General features: G+C 41.9%; 1 protein-coding gene and 1 long non-coding RNA gene across 2 annotated transcripts in view; one reads left to right on the top strand and one right to left on the bottom strand.

Annotated features, from left to right (window-relative positions):
• The window catches only part of ANO4 (anoctamin 4), a 309704-nt gene that overhangs the window by 182485 nt on the left and 107806 nt on the right, over positions 1–19413 (top strand). Inside the window, exons 6-7 of the mRNA XM_032493545.1 lie at positions 10660–10760; positions 14345–14389. Of these exons, the coding sequence (XP_032349436.1) occupies positions 10660–10760; positions 14345–14389 (146 nt within the window). The remainder of the gene's footprint in view (positions 1–10659; positions 10761–14344; positions 14390–19413) is intronic.
• Positions 999–6703, bottom strand: LOC116667709. Its single transcript, XR_004324703.1, has 3 exons — positions 6549–6703; positions 5124–5126; positions 999–1009 (listed from the first exon to the last, which is right to left on the bottom strand). It is a non-coding gene; the product is annotated as an uncharacterized LOC116667709 (long non-coding RNA).

Here is a 19413-nt window from a genome sequence, read left to right as displayed (position 1 = left end):
ACTATTTTTCCAAAAAAAAAAAAAAATGACAATAGAATTGAATCCACAAGAAAATACATTCACATGAGCTTTGTTTTCCTCTTGTGAAGCAGCAGTTCTGAAGCCCAGCTGTCTTGGCGAGAATCTGGGCTACCTCCTTATTTGCTGTGTGATCTCGGCCAAGATGCTGACCTCTCTGTGCTTTTGTTCCTCATCTGCAGTAAATCAGGATAATGATGATGCCTGCCTCATAGGGTTGGTGTGAAGATTAGATTATTAAATGTATGTAAAGCCCTACCACGCTATCTAGCATGCAGTAGCACCGTGCAACTCCTACCACCTGTTCCACTACTACTTGTTTTCTCCAAGAGGCTTATCTGAGTTCCCAGTTGGCGATGAATCTCTTTTTGCCCCAGAATGTTCAGGGTCTGCTTTATTCTTCTAACAGCATAGTTATGAAAAAGTGAAATCCAGGTAGTTGCCTGAGGGGGTATAGAACAGAGGCAAGTAGCTACCCTGATTTGACCCTTTGTACCAAATGCGCTAAAACTTCAAGCATATTTATGGCTCCGGCCCTCTGCCTTTGACACTTCTCCCTGCCTGGAAGGCTCTCTCCCTGGGTAATAGAATGGCCTTCTTCCCCATTTCTTTACATTTCGGTTCAAATGTCACCTAATCTGAAGGCCTGTCCACAGCCTTCTGTCTAAAATATCATCTCCTCCCCATCAGTCCTTTTATTTCCCTGCCCTTTTTATTCTTCTTCAAAGCGCACGGTCAGAAATACTGTGTGTCTGTTTTTAAGAGTTGTGTCCCCAGTAGAGCTTGAGCTCCATGAGGCGGAGATTTGGTTGGTCTGTTTTGTTCACAGCCGTACTCCCAGCACGTAGGAAGGTCCCCGGCACATAGTAGGCCCTCAGTGGAGGTTTGCGGACTATCTGAACAGGTGAGTGAGTGAGTGCCAAGTTACAGTTCACTTGATGAGCCGCACGGTCATCTGCAGAGACCACCGTGATTTTCAGGTGCTCTTCTGCTGAACAAGTTTAGAACAAACTGAATGGTTCCAGTCCCTCCTGAGCAGGTGAGGAAACCAAGGGCAGAGAGGGGAAGGCCAGGCTCCAAAGAAGAGACAGAAACGGGGCCAGGCCTGGGCAGTTTTTGACACTCTTTCACAGGCTGTTCCAATCTGTGCCTCAAAGTAGCCCTAGAAGTTGGCTGCACCAGGGATCATGTTGTGTCTGTGTGGTCAGTGGAGAAATTCATAGAGAAGTGAGGGAACTTACCCAAGCTCACAAGGGAAAACTGTGACAGGACCTGACACAGGAGATTTTTTGTTTTAATTGAAGTGCAGTCAATTACAATGTGTCAACTTTTGGTGTACAATACACTGTCCCAGACATGCATATACATATATATACATTTTTCATATTCTTTTTCATTAAAGGTTATTACAAGATAGTGAACATAGTTCCCCGTGCTATACAGAAGAAACTTCTTTTAAAAATCTATTTTTATATATAGTATAAAACATTTGTAAATCTCAAACTCAATTTATCCCTTCCCACCCCTTTCCCCGGTAACCATAAGATTGTTTATGATGTCTGCAAGTCTCTCTGTTTTGTAGATGAGTTCATAGTGTCCTTTTATTTTTTCTTTAGATTCCACATATGAGTGATATCACATGGTATTTTTCTTTCTCTTTCTGGCTTATTTCACTTAGAATGACGATCTCCTGGTCCATTCATGTTGCTTCAAGTGGCATTATTTTATTCTTTTCTATGGCTGAGTAGTATATTCCATTGTATAAATATACCACAACTTCTTTATCCAGTCATCTGTCGATGGACATTTAGGTTGTTTCCATGTCTTGGCTATTGTATCTAGTGCTGCTATGAACACTGGGGTGCATGTGTCTTTTTGAATTAGAGTTCCCTCCAGACATATACCTAGAAGTGGCATTGTTGGATCATATGATAGGTCTATTTTTATTTTTTTGAGAAGCCTTCATACTGTTTTCTATAATAGCTTTTACCAAACTACATTCCGCAGCAGTGTAGGAGGGTTCCCTCCTTTTCTCCACACCCTCACCAGCATTTATCATTCATGGACTTTTGAATGATGGCCATTCTGACTGGTGTGAGGTGATACCTCATTGTGGTTTTGATTTGCATTTCTCTGATAATTTGTGATATTGAGCATCTTTTCATGTGCTTATTGGCCATTTGTATGTCTTCATTGGAGAACTGCTTGTTTAGGTCTTCTGCCCATTTTTGGATTGGGTTGTTTGTTTGTCATATGTTGTATGAGCTGTTTGTATGTTCTGGAAATTAAGCCTTTGTCAGTTGCATCATTTGTGAATGTTTTCTCTCATTCCATAGGTTGTCATTTTGTTTTGTTTATGGTTTCCTTTGCTGTGCAAAAGCTTATAAGCTTAATTAGGTCCCACTTGTTTCTTTTTGCTTTTATTTCTATTGCCTGGGTAGACTGTCCTAGGAGAACATTGCTAAGATTTATGTCAGAGGATGTTTTGTGTGTGTTTTCTTCTAGGACATTTATCGTGTCTTGTCTTACATTTAAGTCTTTAAGCCATTTTGAGTTTATTTTTGTGTGTGGTGTGAGGGAGTGTTCTAACTTCATTGATTTACATGCTGCTGTCCAGTTTTCCCAACACCACTTGCTGAAGAGACTGTCTTTTCTCCACTGTATAGTCTTGCCTCCTTTGTCAAAGATTAATTGACCATAGGTCTGTGGATTTACTCCTGGGCTCTCTATTCTGTTCCACTGATCCATATGTCTGTTTTTATGTGGCCCAGGAGATCTTTGCACCACACAGCAGCACATGGTTGGCTGGTGGCCAGTGATCACCTAACAGGTCAAATCAAGGAGACTTCTAGAAAGTATCTAAGCCCTGGTCTCCTTTAGTCTTCTGTGCCCTAACGAAGTTCTAGCTCTTTTAAGACAGTTTTCTTCAAGGTTGAAAAAGGATTGGAGATCGTCTTTTTAACTTTGACAGCCTCTTCCAGGGCCCTGCAATGCTTGGGGTAACCTGGACTGACCCAAGGGGACTATTTCTAAATAGACCTCTGTTGCATCCCCCCTTTCCTGCTCACCCATTCCCTGTCCCTATTAGGCACAAATGTAACCCCAGGGTGCACTTTGTGTCTTAGAGGAAACAAGAATCAAATGAGCTTGCAAGTGAGAGAGAGGCAGCTTCCTTCAAGCCAGGCGTGTTCCTCTCCATGGACGTCAGATCTCAGATGTGGCTGCCTCTCCCAGTCCCTCCAAGTAAACACCTCTCCCTTCCTCATGTTCCATCACTATACTGTCATGGCCCAAATGTGCAAACCAGGTAGGAAGAAAGAAATCTTGATCCTCAATCAAAGCTTTAACTTGTAAACATATTTTCAAATACCTTAACGAACCACGTAACTTTCTCGTTACCATTTAAAGAGCATTTTGAGTGCACAAGGGACTAGCTAAGTATGCTGCATACATTAAACCTTGTAGTCCTCAGAAAAACTCTGAAGGAAGTGGTGCTGCTGTTCCCATTTCACAGGTGAGAGAATTGAGGCTTTATAGAGATTAAATAACTTGTCCAAGGTCACCAGCTACTAATAGCAGATTGGCACTTGAACCCTAAGTCCAAAGCTGGTACTTTTAAACACTACCCTATGTGCTTTCTCTGTTTCTCTTCATTGTCCAAAGAAAAGGTTGCATATCCTCATTTATCTCTTATTTTGTAATTTTGCTGAAATCCACATGTACTTATTTTATCTCCATGACTAGGGTACGAGTGTCTCATGGGCAGGAATGGACTCATTTCTGATATAGCCCAAGACACATCAGAGCCAGTTGCCTTATTATAACACAAATGACCCTCTCCCATCACAGGCAGGTGTTTAATACACATGCAGTAAATATTTGATAAATAAATGATTAACCAAATCCTTTTAAATTGCTTTTTCCTTCCTCCTGCTACCTTTTAAAAAGTGCCACCATCCTGTTTCAATAACCCAATTATTGAAAATGGCCCTGAAGTGAAAATAGATTGAAAAAAATTTCCCAGAATGAGGTTTCTACAGCAAACATGATTCCTACTACATTTCCTTTATGCAGACTCACACATCATCCATGTGTGACTGTTCACAATCATGAGCTCATTCAGACAAACATCATAGGTTTGAAACAAAACTCAAAATAGCAGTGAGATTTTCTTTGAAATCAGAGATATGTGTGTAACGAGGACCTGGAGGGGAAGGAAAGGCCCATTTGCATGTCCACCTCGGGAATTCCGGAAGTTGCCAGGAGTTTTTGTTGCCTGAGCATTGTTGGGAGAAGCGTGGAGAGCTGCAGCCTGGGGCTGGCAACCTCAGGCACAGAGTGGAGACCTGAGCTGCTTCTGAGCTCTTAACAAGGTGCTCTGAGAGGGCCGACAGCTGTCCCCAGCGTGGAGCGGAGGAGTCTCGTGTGGGCTCCGTTCTTTGCTGCTGGTGGCAGGGCAGTATGCTTGGGAGACATGGCTTGGTACCTGCGTGCCCTTGTTGAACTCAGTTCTGACTTGGGAGAGGCAGCAGGAACATGGAAGTTCCCAGCTTCCCTTCAGGGAACAAGCCAAACACTGTGGAAACAACTTCGTCTCAGCTCTGCATCAGCACTGGGGCCAGGGCAATGGCACTGTCAGCAGGCGAAGGGAGGGCAGCCACAGCAGCGAGGATGGACAAGGGGCACCCGCTGATGAGGCCAGCTCCAGGCACCAGCCCAGGAGCAGCTGCGGGCGGGTTACCTGAGCTGCCCCTGGCTTATATGACACAGCTCGGCACTTCATCCTTCTAGAAACCCATTCCTCCTGGCTTCTGCTTTATCTCTCTCCTTGGTTCTCACCTCTTCCTCTGATGGCTCCTTCTCAGTCCCTCGGACGACTGCTTTCCCCTCTTCTAAATCTCTGAATGTCAGTGTGCCCTGACCTCAGTCCTTACCGCTTCCTGCGCTCTTTCCTTAGGTGGTCTCTTCAGGGTCTGTGCTTTTCAGTGTCAGCTACATGCCTGCAGTTCTCAGTAAGTCCCGCCCGGTGAGAGCCAGGCTCACATATCCATTGGTTCTGCTGCTCACTTCTGTGTAACTGTTGCCCGGGTACATGGAACACGCACATCCTTAAGTAAACAACCATCTTCTCTACATCAGTGTGTGGTACCAACAGTCCAGTGTCCCAGGCAAAACAACCTGCACATTATTCTAGACACTCGATTTTTTTTCCCCATTTTCCTCAATGGATCAATCCCCAGTCCTTTCAAATTGACCTCCAGATAGATCTAGAGTCTGTCCATTTCTCTCCTTCTTGCCACATCCACCTTTCAGCCACCAATCGTCTCCCCTGGCCTCCTGTAATAACTGTCCTATTGCACTTGTCAGTCCTGTGCTCCCTCTGGGACACTCTCCACAGAGCTTTCAAGGTTTACTTTCTAAAACAAGTGATGCCATCACCACTCTGCCTTTAACCCATTGGTAACTTCCAGTTGACCTTAGGGAAGAAAATCCAGACTCCTTACCACATTGAACCTGCCTGGCGGCATCCGTCCCATCTCTGCCCTTCAGCCTGTATCAGATATTCTCTCCACCTCAGGCTCTATAGTGTCCAGTCAGCCGAGCCCTCAGTTCCTGGGATGGTCGCAGGGTCTTCATATTTGCTGTTCCCTCTGCTTGGAGTGCCTTTCACTTGGCTTTTCCGATGGCTGACATCTTCTTGCCTTTTGGATCTCAGCTTAGATATTACACCTACAGAGATCAAACAGCTGCTCTAAAGCAAGTTCTTCTGTCCCACAGCACTATCTTCTTGCCGTTTTTTCTGCTTTTCATTATTTTAAATCATATGTTTATTTGTGGTTTAATGTCTGTCTCCAGCTCCTGTAATTTATCCAAGCACCCAGTGGTGTCCCTGATACGTAGTAGTCACTTACTGAGCATCTGTTCAATGTTGTCGAACGAATGAATGGCCTTGGAGGGACATGTAGCGGCCGTGGAGGGACAGGAGGTGGGAATTGGGGACTTGACTCTCAGTGTTTCTTTTGGTTTAGCCTTGTAGTCAAAGACTGGAAAAATCATTCTTGGTTGTAAATTCCTTGGTTGTAAGTAACTAGGAGTGCTGTGTTCTTCCCACCACAGCCGCTGTGATGTGTCCTTCTTAGAGATAATGATGATAAACCTGTTTTGGGGATGTACTCTGAGTACCTTACCTGTATTATGCCATTTATTACACTTCAGTAGCTAGAGATCGCTGTCATTTCCCACTTTATAGGTGAACAGACTGCAGCACAGAGAGGTTCAATAGCATGCCCAAGATCACAGAGCTGGTAAGAGGCAGACATATGAATATGTGCATTTGGACATCAGAGTCTGCGTTCCTAGCTAACCTCTGTGGTCCAGCTACCCACGTGACTCTGTACCTGTACTCTCGCCCAGAGTGACCTCATCCATCTCCATGGATTTAGGTGTTTTTTGTTTTTGTTTTTGAAGGAGAAGTAATTAAGGTTTACTTATTTGTTTTTGGAGGAGGTACTGGGGATGGATTTAAATACTGTCTACATCCTGGCCACATTTACTTTGTATCTCTGGCCCAGACTGCTCCCCAGAGCTCCAGAGTCATTTATCTAGCACAGGACGTCTTCTCACAGGCGTTGTGAACTTAACATTTCCAAAACTGAGTTCATGACCTACCCTCATGCCCCTGCTCCCAAACCCATTTCTCCCCCAGTGTCCTCCTGTCAGCAGTGATTTTGGGAAGCATGAGATGTAGAGATGTGCACATCTACATGTCTTTGAGAGTTGGATTGCTTGGATTACATAATGGCATGTTGTTTCTTTTTTTCCTTACTGTTGTCTTAATCTAACTGTCAAGACAAGGACCACGATTTCTATATCTTTGTATTCCTAGCATCTGTACCTGGAAGGTGTTCAATGTGTTCCTGTTGAATGAATGAGAAAGAGGGAACATTTTCTATGAATCTTACCTATTTCTGCTCCAGGTGTTTTCCATGCTGCTTCTTAATTTCTCCAGCCATCCTTCTAAGGAGATTTTCCAAACTCTTGTTAACGGTCATTTTTCTTCTCCCCAAGGTTCTAACCAAAGGGATTTTTTTTATTGCAATATATTATTGAAACAACTCTGTGTTTCAAAAAATTATTTTCTTTTCTCTTCACTTTGGCACTTTCACACTTGGATTTATGTGGAAAGCAATACTTAATAACAGGGAAAAACCCATTTAGACACAGTAGCCTAATCATTCAGTGCTAGAGAAAAGGGTGATACATGAGCCATGTAATTAACAATCATCTGTTTCACATTTATTTTTCTGGGCTGAAGTCCAGTTTCTCCTTGAAAAACAGAATATGAGTAACAAGCCGCATACACACACAGACCCAGGCATGCGTGTGCACATGTGCGTACACATATAGGACACACGAATAGACATTCATTAACATTCAAGGGAATTCAGTTAACATTTGTCTCAAGATTATCAAGGTAATCTTAAAGAGGTTACCTTCCCCACTTTGATTTTATTACTTTGTTTTCTAAAATATGAAATTCTTTTCAGATTAGTCTGTATAAACTGATAAACAATTCAGAGATTGTGTGTTGTCAACACACATAAAAGCCATGGATTTATTTAAACCTCAGAGTTTATTAGATGAAATTGACAAGGGATTCAAGGGATGTGTGTGTAGACTCAGCTTTAGTCTGGTATAAACTTTCAGTTTGGCTACAGGAGACTCCCTTGACCAAATCTCTTTCCTCCTTTAAGACACTGACAGAAACTTCTCTTACAAGTTTGGGAATAAAATGAGGTAATGTGTAAAAGTGCTTCTAAAATTATGAAACACTTAAAAATTATAGTAAAGTGGTGGTTTTATAGTTATTATTGTCATCAAAGTAATAAGAACAGTGAAGTTATTTTAATCATGCTGAATGAATCAAAACAGTTGCTCTTTTATACAGAAAACGGATGGGATACCACGTTAGAAGTTTAGTTGACTCAGAACGTGTTCAGGTAATGAACTTGGCTTTTCCACACACAGAATGTGGCACTTCAAAAGGTGTCCTGAGTGGAATATATTGTATTCTTAATGTTTTCATAGTCCATGGGAAATCTACAGAATGACTATTTTTGCAGTAGACTATATATTTTCTGCTCTACATCAACGTTTGGTTGATTCTGTGAATCAATCACATTCCCATTTTGTCTTTATTGTGCAGTTTTTCTCTCATAAGAAAATGAGAGAGGAAACAACAGGGAGTGAGAACCCTTTCAGGAAGCTGGGTGAATTTAAAGAATTCCCAGTATCTCAAGGGAACTTCCCAAGTGAGGAAGCCATGAAACTTTCCTGGACTCTGAAATGTATCTTGAGTATAAACATAAAAGCCTATTTTTAGGAAATGTAGTCTTTCTTCTGCTTTCTAACTTGGAAAACTGTATTATATATTGAAAAGCAAGTGTTAGTCTTTCCCAAAGCACAAAAATGCTCCACTGGTAAGCTTGGAGACCATCTCAGGCCAAGGCACCAGCGCACCTGCAGACGTGGAGGGGGCACAATGGAGGGTATGTGTGTGCTGTGCTTCTGTGTGTTCTGTCTGGTCATCGCCACCTATGAGCTCATTCACATTCCCGGCTACTTGGCTCTCAGCACCCGGTGCAGAGAGGACTGAATGTAATAGGTGGCTGAACAGAAAACTACACATTGCATCTTCAGTGGCTCCCAGCTTGCTCGTTCCCTGGGTGGGCACCTTATTTGCACTGATTTGCAGTAACCAGTTATGTTGGCTCCAAAAATCCCTTCATCTTCAGTCACTGCCTGTTTCACAGGACTCCTGAGAGCTTTCACCTGGGTCAGGACTGACTGTTCCTATTTTATTGGACAAACACTGGTTGAGGGCTCCCTCTGCAGCAGGCCCTGTGCGCGGCCCAAAGGATTCAACCATGAATAACAGAAACATTCCTTGTCCTTGGGGGACTTAGACACAGGGGTCTGCTTGTCCTAAGCTGAAAGATAAAGCCTTATTTCAGTGTGAACTGCTAGAAAGTTTGATTTTTCTAACTACTGTCAGAGGGTACCCCCTACCATTGTGGATTTGGGCTCTGGCCTCCTCCCCCTGGGAAATTCAGCATCACCAGGGTAGCTGAGAACATTGTAGTTGATACAAGTTTGATCTTCATAATATCTTGAGGAGTTCTTAGGAATTAAATACAATATTTATAAGCCCAGGAAGAAGACCCTGAATGAAAATATGAGAAATGAATTATAATTGTGCTTCGCCTGCAACATGAAAACAATTCCCTGCAACGCAGATCTCCCCCAGCTAAAGCAGGAGGTTGAGCTATTTTTGTCAGATGTATGAAAATATTGCCTTGATTATCAACACTATTATAAGGAGAGTTCAGCCACAAAGGCCTAAAACATCGTAAACTACAAATTTTTAAATTGATATTCTTCAACTGTAAAAATGTAAATGGTATGCAGTTCAGACCGACCCTGTGGGAGATAGATATGGATAAATAATTGGCCATTTTGCTAATTTAAGTGGCTCTGGTTTACTGTTTTCTCATTTTTCTTCTACTTCCTCCTACAACCCAGTCCTCCCCAACCCCGGGAAAACAACTTCCAAAGGAAATCTCTTCACTGGAGATGTGCCTGCAGCCAGAGGCACAGACCAAAACCTGTTGGGTGGTTAACAGAGTGTGAAGTCCTAGTTTTGCTTCTTTGTCTAAGTTCTGTGTTGATGAAAAGCCCCAGAGGAGGCAAAGATTTGGTGCCAAAGAACGTAGTCCTTTGAAACAGCCCCGCCTGCTGCTGACCCAGATTTAAGGCTCACTTCTCTAGGTCCCTTCATCTGCACCACCACCAACTTCTGCTTTTGCCTGGATGACGGAGAGCAGCTCCCTTTCTCTCTGCTTTTGCTGCAACTCTCTCTTATACTTTATCCTCCATGCAGCAGCCACAGTGATCTTTGAAAACCTACATCAAAATGACTTCCCCATGTTCCCAGAATAAAGTCCAGCCATCTTGGTGGGGCCTGTGAAGCACTGTCCATGCTGACAACTCCTGCTCACCTTTCCAGCCTCTTCTCATACCAGTCTCCATGATTAATACTCACCAACCACTCTCCTCTCCTTCCTGGCCCTCAGACAGGGACATACCCAGCTATTTCCCAACCTGGGACCTTTGCATCTAGAATATTCATCCGATGCTCTTTACCCAACTGGCTCCTTCTTTATATCTCAGCTCACAGGTCCCCTCCTCAGAGAGGACTTTGCTTTAACCTTTGCCCAAAGGAATGGTGCCCCGTCCCAACTCTTTCTCCCATGACTTGGTGCTTATCTTCAGAACACTCATCACTCTCTGAATCTATCCCTCTCTTTTTAACTTGTTTTTGCCTATCTCCTTTTTGGTGTGTTTTTGCAGAATGTAAATGCCATTCATATCTCTTTCGTTCCCAGCTGGTTCTCCAGTGCCTGGCACACAGTGCTGTACTTGTTAAATGGATATATGGACACATAAGGACCCAGATTCTTGCTGGAGGATGCCCCAAATCTTAAACTCTGTACAAGTTCATGTGTTCTAATTTCCAACTCAATTTAAACCATAGGAGACTTGGATATACTTTTCAATTTAGTTTGTTTTTTTCTGTTTCAGTCCTCTCTAATAAATAGTGACATTATCTTTGTGAAGTTGCATGCCCCATGGGAAGTGCTTGGAAGATATGCAGAACAAATGAATGTAAGAATGCCTTTCAGGTAGGTGTGAAAGTGTCTCCCCTCCCCGTGCCCTCCGCTGCTCGCTGCTCGTGTACTCCTCTCTCCAAACAACCGGAACTGAAGTGCAGACTGGAACAGTATTAGAGAAGAAAATCCTTTGAAAGTTTAAGAAATGCAATAAGTCTTCCTGGCTAATAATGACTTCATGGCTTTTTGTGAAAATGTCTGGCTAATTCAGTCCTTAGGTAGGTAGTTCAAGTGCCTGTGAGAAAGAAATATTTTCTAAGTGGCATTTTCATTTCCAAAGTGCCATTTTTAGAAACCCTGTGTACTGCTTCTTTGAACAGCCAGACCCCAGGATGAGTGGTGTGGGTCCTTACCTACTGGTCCCTTCCAGAAAAAAATTAAAATCTGCTTCCAGTGAAATAAGTTAAAGAAATTTCAGGAAAATGTGATCTTATTTTTAAAATAACCTTTTTTTAAAAATTTTAAAAGTCAGGTCATTAAATTCTGTGCAAACACAAGCATTGATATTTATTCTGAGGGGAACAGGAATAGTTTACATGGATGGCTTAGTGATTTAAAAGGATGTGTCTTCCTTCATCTCATGGTGAATATTCTTATTTTCCCTATAGACTAAGGAAAGGTGATCATTTGCTAGGTGGAAATGAAATAAAGTATTAAACCTCAGATTATAAATGCCAAGATATGTGGGAATAATGGAGTCTCTTAAAGGAGGTGAAGGGATTTAGTACCAAGGATAGTTCCAAAGAGACTAAAGAATTAAATACTTTTGGTTCACAATTTGCCAATAAGACCACATCAGAGGACAGAAATTAAGCAAACTGGTGCCAGTTCTAAAATATACCTCTTAGTGAACTGGGGAAAGTTATCGAGACAGAGAAACATCTATATTCTTATAAATGAAGAGGAGCTAGGGACCCATTTAGAGAGGGGCAGTTTCCATTCATAGACCTGTAATACATCTGCCTGGTGCATCTCATGTTCTTTGTTGATTGGTCTTTCCTAATACCAACTCAAAATAGAGGCTGGGATTTCTAGCATCCATTTGCCTTAAGGCAAAACTCTCAAAGGACAAACATAGTTCTAAGCTTTTGATTTATTTTTGTATTTTAAATAAAATTACCAAGGATATCATGGAACCCAAGGATTTTTTTTAATTGTATATAATTTTTAAAAGATTTCAAAAATTATTTTATAAAATTATATATATATATACACAAAATTTTATATATATATAAAATCTCCACCAGGAGAGAAGGAATAGCAGTTTTGTTTCTTGTTACACTGTATTTATAATTAATCACAGCCAATTATTTATCAATGTGGATTATTACTATATCACACATAGGGACCAAAAAGGAAAGAAATCTATGCTTAGACAGTCATATATCAGACCAACATCTATAGCCAACAGAGCTAAAAAGTCTGCCTTTTGATAAAAGTAAGGTAGTGAATCCTAGTGAAACTGACACTCCCCTCGCCAGTAGCAATCTCACCAGTCTTCTGCCGGGACACACTTCTTGAGCAAAGAAGCCAAGCAGATTGTGGAAACTTGGGCTGTGTGAATGCACAGCAAGTTCCCCTAGTACCTGGAAGCATTCGTCTCTGAAGGACCTGGCTGTATCATAGGTGGCACCTCTGAACACTCATTACGTAGCAGAGAAGTGCTGCCTGCAAGCAGCGTAAGAGAAGTTCAGAGAATGTGATCCAGGCAATAAAATGAAAAGCCTTATTACTGTGAATAGTCATCTTTTTCTTAAATGTAGGAATTCTTGCAGGATAATATTTTAGGAGAAAATACTGTTAATGTGTGGGCACTAATTGGCCTCGTTAATGTTGATGTGATTTTACCTAAGCATACTTTCGCTTGATGCGACCTGATGCATTTAAAATTTATGCTATCATTTTGTCCACTGTTTCAGACAAATAATTCTAGCCTAAGGAGACTTATGTATTTCCAAAGGAGAAACTGCCCTGTTGTATCATTTCAACCAAATGTGCAAACATCAATTTGGCTGACTATTTAAATGCCTCTAAGAATCTTACCCGTCTTTATTATTTTCAGTAGACTGCACTTAAGAATCCCGGGTTTGGTCTCCTTGGATTTTTGTTTCTAACATGTTTAAAAGGAAGTTGAGGAATAGATTTCTTGTGGGAAATTGTCAATAAAACCTGCTTCTGCTAAATATATGTCCATGGATATATGCTGTTTTTAGAGCATTTTTAGGTGTACAAAAAAATGGAGTAGATAGTATAGAGTGTTCCCATATACCCCCTTCACCACACTTTAGTTTCCTTATTATTAATACCTTGCATTAGTGTGGTATACTTGGTACAATTGATGGACCAATATTGATAAATTATTACTATCTAAAGTCCAGGGGAAGGGTATAGCTCAGTGGTAGACTGCTTGCTTAGTATGCACAAGGTCCTGGGTTCCATCCCCAGTATCTCCATTAAAAAGTAAATAAATAAAGTCCATAGTTTAGTCTCTCTGTCTTGTGCAATTCTATGGGTTTTGACAGAAGTTATGTATCCCCCCCTTATGGTATCATGCAGAATAGTTTCACTGCCCTTAAAAACCCCCTCTGCTCCATTTACCTATCCCTTCTCCCCCCATCCCGAACCCCTGGCAGCCACCGATCTTTTTATTGTCTCTCTAATTCTGTCTTTTACAAACATGGGATATGTTTTTAAGTTTTCACAGATATGCAATAAGTTTTGGTGTATAAACTTCCCATTTTCTCGAACTGAGATAGCTCAGTAACAGTTCAGAATACATACAGACTGTATCAGCTTCATTACTCCCCCATTGGTTGAAGCCCAAACTATGGAAATGGAGATTGCATTTTAATAAAGCATCTGATGCATGTGCTGTCCATTCACACTACACCCAGAATTTGCATCTGTAATACTTTTTAAAATGCGTGTTACCGAAGTACAATAGATCCTTAATAAGTCTGATTTAAAAAAAATTTTTTTCCAGAACTCCTTGGTTTACCTCTTGAATTCACCAGTATAGGGGTCACTGGTTAGGCAGTATGCTCTAGTGTGGTTATTTGCAGCAAGATGTTGATGTTTATTTGTTAGTGTCCTTCCCATACTGGTTATAAATTATGCATATTTTTATGTTACCCTTGCCTATATCAGGTGAGAGAAGCATTCTAAAAACTTAAAGTGCTATATAAGTATTAGTTAGTATAATCACATGCCCATTAAATTATGTATGTAGCAGGCTGGCAATCCATTTCTGCATCCCTGAAAAAAAAAAAGCTGACCTCAGCTGAATTCAGACAAATACCAGTTGCTCCAAATTATTGCTCTGCACAGGTTTTGGTAGGTGAGGAGCAACCATTAAAAAATTACTGTAACTAGGAGGGGAAGAAATATCAATGGAAATTTATTTCATAAGATTTCATGACTCAAAAATGCATGCCCTACGTTCCCACTGCATTTCTCACTGTTAATCTCTTTTTAGTTTTTTCTTCTTCACCTCTTACAGGCTTCTATCTTCAATCTCCTTTCCTTCCTTGCTAGTTCAAACTGTAACTGACGATGGGTTTTCTTCTCGACTGGCTTCATTTTTGCTGTTCTTCCAGGAGAAAAATCTATTACCTGCCCCGCCGGTACAAGTTCATGAGCAGGTTAGTAGCATGCTCTGTCATGATGGTGTTTGTGTCAGCCGTTGGCCTGTGTGCTCCAACAGTGACAAGGAATACAGGCTGGGGAAGCTGGGCCTTTGCCACGTGGGAAACCTGGCTGCCACGCCAAATAGAGCTTTTTCAGGATAGCCTGAAGCAAAAAAACAAAGGTGGCACTGTTTCTCTTAGAGTCTTCCTTGTGACTGCTCCTTACTGAGGAGACAGAATTTATCTACAGGTGTGTTGAGGCTGGCTTTGGAGTTTTTTTCCTCCATTCTTTTCTATTAGATAAATTACCAGAAAGCCCAGCTGTTTAGAAAGCATCTTTGGTCTGAATGTTATTTTTTTCCCACACAAATTCCTCCCCCCATTCACTGTGTGTAACTGCAAATCTTGAAGTGCAGACAGTCACCTCAAAAAAGCAAGTGGCTTCTCAGCCCCCCATGTGCAGGGGCCTCCTAAGTTAGTAGTATTTTGTTAATAAAGTATGCAGGTGTGTTACCTTACTCAGAAGCCTTCCTACCCTCTTTTTTAACCCCACCTCCCCCCAAATCCTACTGGACGAAATTATCTTTACTGTCCTACGTAGCCTTCCTAAGCTTGTTTTTTGAGAAGCCATGGATGAAGGTGAGGCATTAGTGATGTCCTTGAATTTGATTCTGTGGTGATCATTGGCAGTCTAATTTCAAACTTCTAATTGGTCTTCTATAACCATTCACCCTGAGCTGAGCTGATAGTTAAACCTGGAAACCATTGCATTTGTCTAAACATCTTAAGAGTTGAGTTCTATGAGATTTAAGGCTCAAGTTCACTCTGTTCATGTGCTGTGCAGAAGGGTAAGAGTAGTTGATATACGCATGTGTACTCAACAAAGTATGGTGTGAGAATGAGCAGTAAAGGAAAGTAAGATGTGGTTTCCAAAAATTTCCTGGAGCAGCTTCCTTGTTAGCAATTCTTCTTTCATCAGGCAGTTGCCATGGCATTTGGATTTACCACAATTAGATTAGTCCCTTGGTCACATAATGACCTTCTGCAAAAATCTGATGGACACTTTAGCCTATTTCTGTAGTTCTCAGTAGTTCTCAGACTTTAGCCACCATGAGAATCACCTGGAGGGCTTCTTAAAGCACAGATTGCTGGGCCTGTGCTATAATCTGTGATGCAGATGTCCATCTCTCCATCTGGAAGGTATGGATGGCTCATCCAATTCTGTGTTTCCGGCACTAGCATGTAATAGGTGGGGTGAATGAATGAGTGAATCTCCATACACGTATGAGGATTTGCATAGGGAAAAGGGAGGTGACAAAGAAAAGCATAGGAAAACCAGGACTGCCTAAAGTGTCGGACAGACTGGGGACTGAAACATTTCCTCACACCATGGGGAAGAGTGAGCAATGAGGGCTTGGAAGAATATGGTGATAAAGGATCCATATAACGCAAGTGTTGGATGGGATGTAAGATGCCATCAAGTCCAATTATTCATCAGCTACTTAAACCTTGGCTATAGAATCAGCCAACCTGCATTTGAGCATCTCTGGAGAGAGGGAATTCCCAAACCCATCTGTGAACACCTGACTATTAGAAGGTTCTTCCTGAAAATAATCCATAATTTCTCTCTCTTTAGCTTTCACTACAAAACACTCAGGTTGTAGTTCTGCTCCCTAGATAGACAGAAAATAATCTACAGTAAAACAGCAAAGTATATGAGAAAGATTGAGAGATTTTAGGCAAAAGGACCTAGCACTTAGCAGGTATTTGGAAAATCAGAGATGGTGGTGGGAAGAAAGAGGTTTCCATACTAAGGGGTTGGGAGGTAAAAGAAGAAATTGGAACTCTTTGTAAATTAACAGCAATACAGGTGTGGTGAGAAAGATGATTTTTGTTGTAACAATTCTGTATTATAACTCACAGTAGGTCTTTGAGGTGTTGATGTCCTGAAGGCTTTTGAAACTGATGGCAAAGCAGATGAAGCTAGAGGTAAAGCTAGAGAATCCAGTTTGGGAGACAAAGCCATAGAGGTCATGACTGTAGCCAGGAGGGTGGATGAAATTTCCCAGGAATGATGTAGGGAGTGAAGAGAAGAGGGCCAGAAGCAGTTCCTTGGAAAATCTGCTTTAAGGAGACAGGAAGATACGGGGAAGATGAAAAGGAACAATTTAAGAAGTAGGAGGGGAACTAAGGGAAGGCAGTGTCAAAGGCACGATGTGTGAGTTCCTGTAAGAAGAGGGGTTCTTCAGCTACTGGTGAAGGGTGAGAGATGACACTAGGCCTTGGGTCACCATGATAACCACCACACTAGTGGTCTCCGTGGAGTGGTGGTTCTCAGACTGCAGCATGCATCAGGATAGTCTGCAGGGCTTTCTCATACTCAGATTGCTGGGCCCCGCCCCGAGGTTTCTGAGGTGAGGCTCAGGAGTTCTCTCTCTAGATCCCTCCATCAAGGTCCCAAGTGATATCGATGTTGCTTATTTGGGACTTGTACACTTTGGGAATGTTGACTACTGAGTAGACAGTAGTCAAATCAAATTACAGCTGGTGGAGAACGGACGAGGTCTGCTAGAGCAGGAGGACAGGCGGGGAGACTGTGAACACGCGAGCCAGCACATGTTCTCCGTGTGTATAGAAGGGAGGTAGTGAGTAAGAGCTTGGAAACCTTTGTTTCTTGAACTGGAAGAACAGCTGACTAAACACTTAACTGTTGGCCTGAAAAAGCTGATGCTACTCAAGTGCTTAAATCACAACCATAGAGGAACCTAGGCACTGGAAGGCAATGGAGACTCTGGGTCAAAATACAGGGAAAGAAACCCTAATTCTGGTTGTATGACGCACTGATTCAGATTCACCGCTTAAGATAAGCTTCACTGTTGACCACATAGAAATAAACTTGGGGCATCAGAGTGGTGGTGTAATTTTTCAAAGCCTGATGTCTGATGCAAATTTGTAAATGCAGTTTGTCAGAAAATTTTGTGTCTTTAACTCTTTGTTTCACCTCAGAACAGGCTGATTTAGATGTGGACTGTGTCTCTTTGTAGCCAGGTGTGACATTACAAACTGCATCTATAACTTGTCACCTTAGTTGTGTACCAGTAATAAGATGCTGACTTCCAGTATTCTAGAACTATCATGTTGTGCTAAATAGGGTTATTTAATTTAGCTTTTAGTTTCATTCATGTAAATATTTCACTTCATTAATCCACAAAAGCACCACTGAAACAAACCTATCTCCTTTGAGGATAAGAGAAATGAATTTAAAAATGTGAAGTGTCTGAGCAGGCAGAAAAATAAAGCATCATTTCACAAATGTCTTTATTTGTGAAACATTATGTGACACCATGAGGCACACTCATGTTGTTCAGATATGTATTTTTGGAGTAAATGCTCTTTTCATTCACATACCTGGTCTATTAAATGCTGCTTTGGCACTTATCTTTGGGCGGGCTTACAGGCATTAAAAGTTACCTATCCAGTAAAGAAAGGAAATTTATCATCTTCCTTCTGCCCTATTAATTTTTTTTTTTGGCCTTCACCAGATAGTACAGATACAGTCTGCAGAAGATGTGCTTACAAAGTAACAAATCTGATTACTGTAGATGGCTTGTAGCTGAAGTCTCATTAGCACTTATTTTTTCCCTCTGCTCCGCCATACGCATCCTGCCTGATGTGATCCTTCGCGATGCTCGGCAGAGGGGCTGCTGGACCCTGCTGCATTATACATTCAGTGCAGTCGCAGTCTTATCCGATGAGTATACAGCCAGAATACAAGACGGCTTGGATATTTCCATCCTCGTTTTAAAAATTAATACATGTAAATGTTCCAAAGCCTTTGGACTCTTCTATAACATATCTAGGCTGTGCCCCAATTAGTAGCCTTGTGACCTAAAAGAATGGCATTAGCTTCCAAAGATCCCTAACTCCTATCCAAGGAGTGGCTGCAAATACAGGGGCCTTGGCTCTAAGAAGAGGAAAAAGAAATGCAGGTCTCCTGCTGTCTGTTATCAGTCCAGGAGGGCTTCACTTACTGCCTGTGTGTGGTGCTGCCATTGAAAAGAAAACACAACTCATCTGTAGGTTGTCTCCAGGTGTATTATCCCTGGAAATGTAATTGAATTGTTCAAAACATGATGCTATTATTATAATCTTCTGGTCTGGGGAAAAGCAGGTGTCTCTGGGTGGCCTGTTTCATTTAATTCAGCCTAATTTAGTTGTCATTAGGACCCATTCCCTCCTCAGTTGTTAGTGGCTCAGGGGAAAGGCCTTGTTTTCTGCTTCTTCTGGATGTCCCCTCGGCATTCAGGTTGGGACTCTCGTGCACAGCCAGTGATTTAGAAGGGCGTCCGGACAGGTTAGGAGTGAAATCCTTTGCATGTGGCCTTTTCTGTAATCGTCAGCAGTCCTGCAGAGGAGTAGGACTGGCTCCTCTTTACAGCGGAGAAAACTGAGAGTCAGATTGCTTTAAGTGGGACCTTCCTGAGGCATATTCCAAGGCACACTCTGAGGCACAGGCTGGCAGAGGTGGCGGGTCTGTGCCCGTTTGTCAGTGCCCGTGCTGAGCCATAAGCTCTTTCTAGCTACCCACAACCTCACTTGTCATGAACCAGCATTTTCGGGAGGACCCTGAACTCATCATCAGAACACCTTTCTTGAGAAAGTAACTCACCTTTTAGTACAGATATTAACTTGACAAGTCGAGGCCACAAATGCCTAAGTGGATGCTCCATCTTCTCTTTATTGATTTGCTTGTGTAGTCTGTAAGAGGGCTTTTGCTCAGTAAATGGCAGAAATGGGACAGAGTGACATTGTATCCAACTGAAATCAATGCTATATCATTAAGCCCGTACTTTCTCTTTTCCCTGTCAGAGGAGACTTTATTAAGTCAGCGCTATTGCTATGTGGAAGAGACAAATGGGATTCTTTCTGGGTAGTTGGTTTCTCGACTTTGCCATATCTAAGTAAATTTCGGGATTGCCTGTTCAGGGACGTTTATGAGACACAACATGGGAGCAGAGACTTCAGTGCACAAGTGAGAA

The sequence above is a fragment of the Camelus ferus genome, chromosome 12, assembly GCF_009834535.1.
Source record: "Camelus ferus isolate YT-003-E chromosome 12, BCGSAC_Cfer_1.0, whole genome shotgun sequence".
Lineage (NCBI taxonomy): Eukaryota > Metazoa > Chordata > Mammalia > Artiodactyla > Camelidae > Camelus > Camelus ferus.
This window is presented reverse-complemented; position numbering and strand designations above follow the sequence as displayed.